This window comes from Nilaparvata lugens, chromosome X (assembly GCF_014356525.2).
Source record: "Nilaparvata lugens isolate BPH chromosome X, ASM1435652v1, whole genome shotgun sequence".
Lineage (NCBI taxonomy): Eukaryota > Metazoa > Arthropoda > Insecta > Hemiptera > Delphacidae > Nilaparvata > Nilaparvata lugens.
This window is the reverse complement of record NC_052518.1, coordinates 86379706-86391768: the sequence shown is the minus strand read 5'-3', so window position 1 is coordinate 86391768 and position 12063 is coordinate 86379706. Positions and strand designations below refer to the sequence as shown.

At 30.5% G+C, this 12063-nt stretch overlaps 1 protein-coding gene across 4 annotated transcripts in view; it reads left to right on the top strand.

The window, feature by feature from the left end:
* LOC111055416 (NACHT and WD repeat domain-containing protein 2) overlaps window positions 1–11861 on the top strand; it is a 281193-nt gene extending 269332 nt beyond the window's left edge. For 3 of the 4 annotated variants that reach the window (XM_039441803.1, XM_022342621.2, XM_039441804.1), the window contains exons 24-26: window positions 1011–1145; window positions 2714–2874; window positions 3903–11861. In XM_039441803.1, coding sequence (XP_039297737.1) covers window positions 1011–1145; window positions 2714–2874; window positions 3903–3965 — 359 coding nt within the window. In that variant the 3' untranslated portion in view covers window positions 3966–11861. Of the gene's footprint in view, window positions 1–1010; window positions 1146–2713; window positions 2875–3902 lie in introns of those variants that run through there. The other variant, XR_005573081.1, reaches the window with a different exon arrangement.
* The last annotated feature ends 202 nt before the right edge of the window (window positions 11862–12063 follow it).

The following is a 12063-nucleotide window of genomic DNA, read 5'->3' as shown; positions in this document are numbered from 1 at the left end:
TTCTATCAATCCTTCATTTGCTATCAGTTGCAGTGTACTTTACTTACATTTGTCTAGTTATTTATATCTTATGAATGAAGTTAGTATTGTTAGCCCTGAACACCTGTAGAGCCAACCTGTAGAGTCACACCTAATCCCGTTACTCCCATTCAGTTTACTCAATAAATTGAGATAAACGTCCCTTTCAGTTGTAGAAATATAATGAATTGCCAACATATTATTAAAATTGAATTATTTTAAATGATCATACTTTGTAAGTTATGATTAATTATATTCTATTGAATTTTAAATTTTATTAGACAAATCATTATTCATTCATTTATTGGATAGAGCAAAAAATACAATAATTGGACAAGAAAAAACAGGCTGTCGCCTAAAACTTCTTCTATTTCCTAATTTTGTCAGAAATCGTCCAAATATTATGTCGGTTATTTCAATTTCTACATCAAATCATCAATCTGAAACTATTAATTCCTGAAAGAATATATTTGAGAAAGAATTTATCATTATTAACAAGAATCAACTTTTAATATCAGATCGGATATGATGAGATAACTTGAATCACAGCTGTCTACTATAGAAGGCGGTGTAAACGGAAAAGTAACATCAATGCCTTCATATAATTTCCTCTGATTTTAAAACGTGAATCTCACTATATATATGTTACATTTTTCTAACATTTATTATTCTTTTCCCTAGCAACAGATGTAATGACGTAAAACGTTTACTTAGTTGCTGCTAATTCTGTTATTTAGAGATATTCAATTCAGCGATGTTTGAAGAAAAAAAATGCTTGTAAAAATTACATAAATTCGTTTTTCTCTGAAGTTAGAAGAATCGTCTGATATGAATGCTAAACTAGATGAAAATTTTCTCCTTATATACTCAAAATTATCACAATTACAAAGAGGGAGTGAGTGCTTTTTCAAATATTAATTTCTTGTCACATTATTACTAAAATGAATAATCCGTCTCGAAACATATTTTTAAAAATTGTTGGTTTTTTCTAGGAAACTGCAGGTGCAAGCTGATGGGACATTCTGGGCCAGTCACGTGCTTGAGACTCGATCCCAGTGGTGGAACCTTCATCTCCTACGACACCAAATCCAGGGACAGATCCATGAGGCTGTGGAACATCGCAAAAGGTCATCAATAATAAAATAATAATCTTCGCTATCAATAGATTTCTTCTTCATTATTATAGGAAAGCGATGATTATCCGTTCCCAATATAGGATGTAGGGCCGTTTTCACTGCATGAGTTTGAACATAATTGAAATAGCTAGTGGTTTGAATATATGACATTTTAATAAATGAAATAATAGCTTGATTTAACTTGTTTAATTTGTCAGATCTGGCTCAAGCTTACTCTTAGCGAACCTCTTTGCTTTTAACCCGAATAGCTGTCCTTTACACTAGGAGTGAGTGAAATTTGTGTTTTTCATACTTGATACACCGTTATATCCTTTCAGAGTTATCAGTTGTAACTTAACAGAAAATGCCCACTGATCAAGCAGAAATTCTTTGTTGATTTTAGTTGTAGGAAAATGGTTCAAACTATCAGTTATATCATATCAGTATTATAAGTTATAATCTATCAGAAAATGGTGTATGCTATGCCCACTGAAGCCAGTTACACAAACATCAATTTTTGAACGTACGATTTTTTCCGTTCTTATAAATTCTTTTGGATTGAACACAGCTTGGCAAACATATGATGTTCTCAACTCATCATGTGTTCGCATTTTCCATTCAATTTGGTGGAATCTTTAAGAAGACAAAAAATTGTACGTCCAAAAATCTATAAATATGTAAAATTACTTACGGTATGCAATCAGGCCATTGTTAATTTTTGGTTGTTGGCGACTGGTATAGAGAACATTTCAGTGCTGATACGCCTATATTTTAACAAGCTTCGAACTCAACAATATAGAGTAGCCAACCAACCTAATATATAAGACAAAACGTTTTAACAAGGCTCTATCATGCCAACCTTAGGCTATTTCCTTCTTTCACTACAAATCATAATAAGTTAGTGAATCAAATAGCTTGTTTTAATTAAATGAAGACGACTTTATATTGTCAAAACTACTAACTTATAAAACAATTCTAGATACTTGTTTAGGTTGTTAGCTTGTTGTTACACCATTAAGTAAACTTCTTCTTTTCAAGTATTGTACCTATTGTTGTATTAGCTCCTCCTATGAACCGTACACGTACTGTTCCATTAGAGGAGAGGTGTATTAGAGGAGTAATTTTCAGGGGAATGTACTGTAATGTACACTTTCTGAATTTATTTTTAATTGTTTACTAAAGATTGATAATTTGGTGTTACAACCAAAACTAGTATCTCCAATTGTTTTATAAATAACATATTTTGATAATATTTAGGCTTTTTGAATAATTGTTGTATCAGATTTTTTAAATTCAAAACATTCATAAAAACTATTTCAAATTCAAAATCTGCTTGTTTTTCTGAGCTTCAACAGTTTTGATCATCATCTGATCATCTGAGCTTAAACAGTTTAGGTCATCAGCCTATTGTGTGTTTTCTCAAGTTTAGTACTTGTGCACAATGTCATAAATAGATATACGTGTGTGTACATGATGTTTGCAACAGTAGATAAATACTGTATCAAGCCATTTTCATTCAATACTTTCCACTTTTTATTTACAGTATATTATTTACAGTAGTTATTTATTTGTATCATTAGGTGAGCAAGCTGCCGTCTACACACCGGACCGTCGAATAACTGCGGCGGAGATAGTCTCCGGTGGTCAGTTCGTTGTGATCGCAGTTGAAGGTGTGGATCAGCTGATTACGTTGCAGCTCATTGGGCCACAAAAACCTCGCACAGATGGTCAAATCATCAAGGTAGGTCAAGGTCTAACCATTAAGGTCAACTTGACGCAGTGTTGTGAGTTTCTTTGATGTTTTTCAAATTTGAATTTTATAAGGATTAAACAGAATCATTTCAATGTGCAATGAATGCTCACTGATTATCAATACATTAGAAACATTGAAACAAGTTATATACAATAAATTTATCCAAGCTGTCCAAAGATAATTTTCAAGTAACTAAGGGACTTGATAAACTTCCAATAGCTCTTTAGAAAGGGGGTTTAATATTTGAGTATGTATGAAATGCTATCACTGAATTTTACTTATTTGAGAATTTCCCAGTAGTTGAATAATTGTTTTATCTCATTATTTCTTCTAATAGTTCCTCCTTTTCACCCAATCTAATCAACTATACTTTGCTTTATTTAGTCACGAACATTTTTCACAACAATATCATCAAATTACTTTTTTGGTCTCAATCAGATGATAGTTACTCAATTAAAATTATAATTGAGAATATTGATCGAATAATCGATTGATTAAGAATCAAATAATGATTAAATTGAGTAAACTCAATAATTTCATCATCAGCTTGTAATGTTAGCAGAAGATGGCTGTTGACCAGCATCTGATATCAAAGCTGTATCATATTTTAGACCAACTCTATCATATAAAATCTTAGATAGGTGAATATTTTCAATTAAATTTTCAGCTTAGAAGTTTGAAACTTGTTTCAATTTTTGTCGTGAGGTTTGAGTGAAATCTTAGTATTCTTATCAATAGTATTATATACTTTAAATTGGTTTAGTAATTAAATTGTATATTGAACTAAAAAAATCAATAATCTCTTTTACATTCTATACTCTCCGGCCAAGCACATTCTATAACCTAAGCACTAGTTATGAGCTTATTTGGGAATCATCAGAAGAAAAATTCAATAATATTTTCGAATACCTAAATTTTTCTTAATCTCTTCAGTCGACATCATTTTCATTGAATAAATAAAACATTCGCTTCTATTCTAGTAACTGTATTATTACTGTATGTTGGAACTTTTTCAGATGGAATCTGACTACAACCTGGAGGAGAGGTGTGGTAAGGTATTCGATTGTGAAGATAGGTGACCTGTGACTTTCTCTTCAGAGGTCGGAATAATTGAATAGCACAACCCTATCCTTCCCATCAGGCAAGGAATCTGTTACACTTCATTCATTTTGCGTGAAACAAGAATATAGAGGAACAGAGAACAATATTAGTTCTGCGAACTCTTTTTTTAAACCTATACAAGATAATGAACGTTACTAACGATTTGAGCATTTCATCATTCGCGTCGAGAAACTGTAAGATAAGTGAAATGTTCATATTTATACATATTATACAAGTGCCGGCTGATACGATAATGTACGTTAAAATTTCAAAATGTATTGTACTTATAAGTTATTTCGCGTAAAGATGATTTAAAATTTATTCTGTGTCAATGCAAAGTGATTTGAATATATAATTGATGACGCATCATACTGCTCTGTATGTTCGTCATACTTGTAATCTCTTTATATCTTGGAAGTTGCACATATTGAAACGTTCAAATATTTCACTAAGAAATTCTATGTGTGTTTGTAGTTCTATATTCAAATATTTTCTCACCCTACCAGTCAAAATGTCAACTAGTTTTCAGTATTTCTTGCCTATCACTTGAAATTTTCTATCTTCATGACGGTTTAATTCAGATTTTTGAAAAATTGTCACGAAAGTTCTTCTAATATACACAACAGTTCAAAACTCAGGTCAAGGCTTTAAAGATGTAGAATATAATTTCAGACTTGAAATTTCTATTCCTGATCATGTAAATAATTGTTGGTAGAGGTGGTGACATGTTTGTGTTGAATACAAATTGATTTCTGTACAGATCATAATCTTATGCTAAACTATTTATGCCTAATCGTTGGTATTTGACACCTTATTAATCTCGATTAACTAATAATAATAATAAATATTTTTAAATTCATCGAGTTCGACGATACTGGTAATAGTATATAATTATACGTTACATTGGTTTTGCGCTTATCAAGACTTTTATTGTGATAAGTGGAGTGTAACAGATTTTTTGTAACTCTGTTCGAAAATAACAAGACCAAATGTCATTTTAGATATTAGCCTATTAGCTGCGTAACAGTATTATTAAAAAATCAGTAAGAACTATTATTATTTGAGTGCATAGTGAATCTACTGAAAATGTGTTCATTGGAGTATGGGAGATGCACCCTTTGAACTACAAATTCTCAAGTCATAATGCTGAAACTCAGTGGTCTTGAGAATAAACAGAGGGTTTATTCTTCGGAAGTGAATTCTATGTTTTGTTATTGTATTATTTATTGTAGTGTAACTACTTTTTATTCACAACAACTTACTTCTTCCAAGAAAATCTACAATATTTACAGTTTTACACATGTTGTGGTTTTCACATTGGGTTGGAACACGCTTTCTGGTTCCAAATTCAATATGATAAAGTTCAGAAAGCAAGAAAGCGGAACAGCCTTCCTTCATTTTGATATTGTTTCGAATTATTAACCCTTAATCTTGTTGGGACGTTTTTGTTTGAAAATCTTTTGAAGGCTTTCAGCTGTGCATTCAAGATAACCCACGTAGAATTATCTGCAGCCAAGCTCTGTTATTGACTGCTTTTAAATTATGATTTCACAAGGGAGAAGATGTAATCCTTGATTAAAGTATTGCTTCGTTCACTCAAATACGTAGGCCTAGTATCGCACATGGCGCTACTACCTGGGTTATCTTGAGAATAAATGTTTTTATTTTATTTTTGTGTACGTTGAAGCCTGCTCTATTATCATGTTCTGTACTTCTCTCATACATGATAATAGTCGAGGGCCTCAATGTCAACATTATTTTCTACATTTTTATCTTTGGATTTCGATATCCAAAGTTCATGTCAAAACTCTGTGATCTGTTAATAATCCTGGGTATTCTGAGACTCTATTCTAAGGCTCGATATGTAATAATTAATATAGATATAACCAACTTCTGGAATTGAGTGAGATGAAGCTGGACTCACATTTCTATTATCGAAAACAGAAATTCAATCTTTAAAATCTATCCAAAATTATTTCCTTCCAGTTTTTTAGCTCCAATATCTGTATCAGTGGTTTCTCTCAATTATTTCCTTCCAGTTTTTTAGCTCCAATATCTGTATCAGTGGTTTCTCTCAACGTGCAATGAAACTTCAACAAGCATTATCTCTCTTTCTATCTTTATTTTAAAAGTTGGTCACATAAATACATTTGTAAGGCTTGTAGATATTTATCTACATACATATTGTACATATATAAACGAAACTATTTTATATCAAAATGTAAATATTATATACATATTCAATTACTTGGAGGTATCCAGTGAAAATGTTCTCTAATCAGAATATTCATAAGCTAAAATCTACATGTATTTATTTTCTCTCATTCGTACTGGAATCTTCCCAACTTGATATGTAAAAGGCGTGATACCGAACTTCAATAGTGACTGTTACTCTGCTTCTAAAACATTTTCTGGGTCTGAAATTACAAAGAGAATATTCGCGTTCCCTATCTATCAATTTCTTATCCCAATTGTAATAATAGTAGATGTAATAGTATCATAAATACGAATCACTCCATGATCGAGCATTAAAAGTCTCAAGAAATTCTCTTGTAGGATAGAAATTTATGAGTTTTCAGAATACAGTAACTTTTAGCTTAGCGGATAAATTCTATATAGAATATAATACAGAAAACTAGTTATTAAATTTCTTCTGTCTCAGAATCTCCCTCCTATTAAATGTTGAAGTTCTAATCTCAATCTGAAACTGGGAAATGGTTATGCACATTCGTTTAACAGAGCGAATAGAAAGCAATAATTATTTCTTCAATTTTTTTATACACGGGATGGAATAGTGTGGGGTGTGGGTTCAGCTTTAAGAATTATTCTGGTTTTATTTTCTTCTATCAACCCTTAAATTAACCTGATATTCATCTATACCATATCTAATCGATTCAGATTTAATGTGTATCGAGTCTCAGAATACTACAACCAGAAGATACATAGTTTTCAAGTAATTATTATCAAATCATGCTTGAACTATGTATTCATTGTAAGTTATCCATAACTACTTTATATATAATATCGATCTAATAAGGGACATGGATTATTTCGTGTTTCTTCGGTTGCATCGATACTTCACCCACTATATGTCATGTACCGTACCCTTCAAATGTTCATCATGTGTGATATCACTCTATTAGTTTGCAACTGTTGTCCATGAAACTTTCGCTAAACACCTTCCATATACTAAATCCCAGTGTGCCTTCTTGTCATCCTTCAACCCGTTTCTCTCTTTATCCTGTTCGCTTTTGAAAAAAATGCTTGAAATTTATGTATGAATAGAAGATTTGAGTTCATAGAATTATAACTATATAGGTGTATCAACTCAATTAGAACCATGAAGTAAGCTTCTCTCCTCATGCATAGTAAAACACCCACTGATTAGTCTAACATATATCATATACCATTCATTATATTATTCTCTCATCATACATTTCATCAATGTGTCCTTGTCATTGTATTTCATAAATGATGCAAAGTAATGCAAAGTAGTGTTATAACCTAAATCTGTTACAAAGAGTGACAAGAACCATACTTCTATACAATACTGCAACAGTGATTGTCGTTCAGTATTTACAACATCTTTTCATGTATGGTTATCAAGGTTTAAACTAATTAATCATTATTAATATATATTAAGGCCTATGTGTTTTGTATGTTCAATCGAAAAGAAAATGTTTAAAAACAATAGTTGTTCTGCAAAAATAGAGGACCTGCCACAGAAGAAGGTGCATATGTTGGAGTTGAATTTCCAATGTTTTTCATATTCTACAAAATGTGTTCATCTTTCTTCATCAAATTTTATATAGTACGTGTTTGTTCACTCAATGTATCTTGGAAATTATTCACTTCATCTCCAAAAAAGAGGGCACTTTTATCATATATTAATTCAAATGAACGGTTTTATTCAGTAGGCTAATCTATTTGTGAGGTTTTTATTCTATTTAATAAACAAAATATAAACTTTTGTTATTCATGTCAATAATCAAGTAATGAGATCGATCATTCTCACAAGTAGACTATCATTATGAAGTTGGTATAATATTTTGCATAACTATAGCAAATAAGATGATCTGTCTGTATTTGAGTAATACTTTCAACTTGACTCCATTTTTACTGAATGAGATATCTAAGTGTAACCACATTTCCAAAAATCAGACAACTACAGGTAACACAGCGGAGGTCAAAAAACTGGAATATAATTCAGAAGATGACTTGTAGCACCAAAAGGAGCTTTGCTGCTGTACCAGTAGTGGATTAGTGCATTTCAGCCAAAGCAGTAAGAATGCCAGCAAAATCGTGAGTAGTCAGTGACTTCCCTTTCATCAGTCTCATTTCTTGATTGTTATTGTATCTATAGTCTATGTGACTGCTTACATCACCTCAGTAAGGTATGCCTGAACTCGCGCGTTTTGCTCATTATTTCAATCAAGTGGCAATCTGTAGAATGATAGAAGATTGAATCATGCTTAAAGATATTTCGATTACTTAGATAGGTTCCTATATAACTTTCTAGCTTCCGTAGTAGATAAACAAATAACCACTAAAAATGTTTGAAAACACTATGTACCATATAAATTCAATTTGATAATTCCAGAAGATCAGCAATATTTTTTTGTTGTTCGCAGCATGAAGCTGTTATATCAGTAAAAGGGAATGATACACAAATCAGTATTGTGATTTTTAATGATCATAAAAATTAAAATAAAATGTAATTCACATGATGAATACATCAAAAATCTGATTCATGTTTTTCGAATAAGTCTAAATATTGCAGTTTGATTTTTGAGTAATAATTTTCTCTAACCAGACTTCAAAGTTTTAGACTTTTTGAGGAGAATTGAACTGAGAAAATTTGAACACAATCTGATTAGCCACTTGATGACAATTCGATAATATAAATTATTCGCACCTTCTTTTGTGGCATGGGTTAAGTATAAAAGTAAGTCAATATTTATGTGTTTGGTGTTAGTCATATAATATGTAACTGAAAATTTAATTAAGGATCTCCACATTTCGTTTTCAAGTTGTTGACATAACATCGTCATACTCATTCGGTTGGATAAAGATTGTAAAATTGGTGATATTGTTCTTGACAAGACGATTTTCTCCGTTCTGTGATGAAGTGTGAATGATTGTTGTGCATGTGCTCTGATGTGTATTACACCACATGAGAAATGGAAAAATATTGTGAAGTGATACAATACTGCATTATGTTTAAACCCAGTTTTGAAGGGAACTGTTGACAATTCTATTCTTGTATAGGTTCATAATTTTTGAATAACGAAATTAGAGAATTAATCTTCTCTAATTAGTTAGTTTGGTAATTCGATATTATTATTTTCATTTTTTTATTGCATTGATATTAATTGTTGTTCTTTGAGAAAAATCAATAATCATTGGACAGTCAGATTATTTATTCTTTATAATGTTTGAATACTGTGCTTGTGGGCTTGTTCACAAACAACAGGATTATTATAATTATTATCATGACGCTATCATTTTAGATGAAATATGCTAAGAATATGAACATGTAGATTGTGGGCTATTTTTTACGAAGCTAAGCTCTGGAATTCAATTATTGGATCTCTGGTCACTGAAAATTTGAGATGCTGGTTCTGAAATGGTGTGCTAAATTGAAAGTAACAAACAAAACATGAAACACTAATCAGGATGAACAGCTTTGAATCATTCTGTTTGGAGAGAAGAGGTTCTCTATGAAAAGAGACTTGTCAAGAAATGTTGGATTATTTATGGAAGGCAATTAGTACATGTAATTGAAGTAATTATGTTTTTTCATGAATTTTGAGAGATTGAGTACATGATTGATGATTGAAATGAATACACGATCAATAAATCAGAAATTGAGACAGAGTTTGACAAAATCTATTGTAATAAAAAAATGACAAAACATTAAATGAGCAAGACAATTTCGATTTATTCAAGACCAAGAATCGAAAAGAATTGTCGTTGGTATTTTTGAGCTTTTATTATCTCAGTTATATCATTGTGACTGAAACAATGTCTTCTAAAATTCATAAAAAATCATATGATTATTTTATAATAATGAATAATGCAAATATGGCATATTTACTTACAATTCTGATTCAATGTCTTGCCAATTTCATTCTTGTTTTCCATTTAATTTACTTGTTAATCATTGCTGTCAGTGAAAATTGATCATTGCACATGAAGAAAGACTCGGGATGATAGAAATCTTATATGAAGCATTTAAAATATATCACTAGTAGGCGTGAGCTAGAGAATGGAAAATGAGAAAGTTTTCCGGAAAAGATTAATTTTCTTTAAAAAAAATGTATTTTATGTTCGTGTAATGTTTTTCATTTTAATTTATTCATCGTTTCCTTTCTGGATGTTTGATCCCTATTGGGCAACCATTTATGTTCTCAATTAATTAGCCTATTTAAGTTACGATTTACTAAAATTTATGAAACTCTTCAATTAGACTCATTTTTTCAATAATTTCACAGACCAATATTCTTTTCCACTCTTCCTCTTTTTCCAATCCTATTCATTTTCATGTTCCTAATGATTTACTAATCATTTTTTCAGTGTGTGTGTTTTTACTTATCTAATATTAATATTGCTTACTGTCAATTCATTAGTCTTTCATCGTCAATTTTTTCTTCCATATTCCTATTTTTTTTTTAATTCCATGGTTTAGTTAACCTTTTTAAAATTCTTGTAATCAATTAATTTGTTATTGTATAATTTTGGTTTTCTAGTTCATTTTATTCGACTTCTATTGTACTATTACCTTTAATTCAGTGGATGACAATGAATGAATTCATCCACAAATATTCAACAAGAATATATGAAAAAATAGACATAGGGAGTAGATCCTTTGATGTAACACGCAATTTTACTACATGATACGCAAATTTAGTAATTATAGACAAGTATAAACAAAACCTACCATGATATAATAGACTATCCATAAATTTTGGTAAAAACTTTTTATTTGATTTTTCTTGAACAGTTTAATCAAATCTAAACCAGTTTTAAATTCAACCTGTGCTAATTGGATCTAGTCCCTTGATATGATTATACCTGAAGAATAATTAAAGAAACCAAACATAGACCTAGTTTATATCACAACTCATCTGTACAGCAAATTATTATTGCTAAGTAATGTATATTATCACCAAGTCCATGGTATCATCTTGTTCTGTTTTAATGGTTCTAGTTAAAATGTCTTGGAAGTGAATCAATTTATGTAATAATGAATCCGGTATTGTATAATTGGAAAATTCAATAATTTTATTTCCAGATGAATAATTTGTAAACGCATTGAAATTACCAATTTTGAAAGTACGAATTGTAATGGTTTGGTTTCAATGCTTGAATTAATGAGTATAACTTGAAAACGGAGGTCTCATTACATTAAAAAATAAAATCTTTGTGTATCTTTGTCAAATTAATTATTTCTTCAGTTTCTTATATGTTCTCGTATATTTGGCATCATAGTTTTATACAAGTGCGATACTGATCCAAGATGTTATTCCTCCTTATCCTAATCTAAGTCCTCCTTCTGCATCTAACCTAAGTGCGTTATCATAGTTTTCAGAGTGATTGTCTCCTTACCCATTCAAGGGAAGTAGTTAGAGGTATTGTTAGGCAGAATCATTTAACAAAATGTTGAATTGTTATTTGATTATTGTGATTAATATTTAATTAATAAATCAATCGAGCTGGCCTCGAATATCAAATAATACTAAAGATTATCTCTAGAAATACAGTATGTTAAGACCTGTGTTCAATATATTGTAATGGTTGGGTACACTTTCCATTTGACCTATGTACTTATTCATTATTTGTTGAATATAAAAATCCATTAATTCAATCCAGTATTTACTTCTTTATATTTATAATCCATTCAAATCCAGTTAATTTGTTATTCTATGAACTTGAATTCCAAGTTCATCCTATCTCAATTTCAGCTTTTTAATGCATGAGAAGCTTGGCCTATGAAAGTGAGGCATACTTTTTAAACAACTTGTGATGCATTCTTGATCGATAGATTCCTAAACTAAAACTTTCACTGAAAAAAGC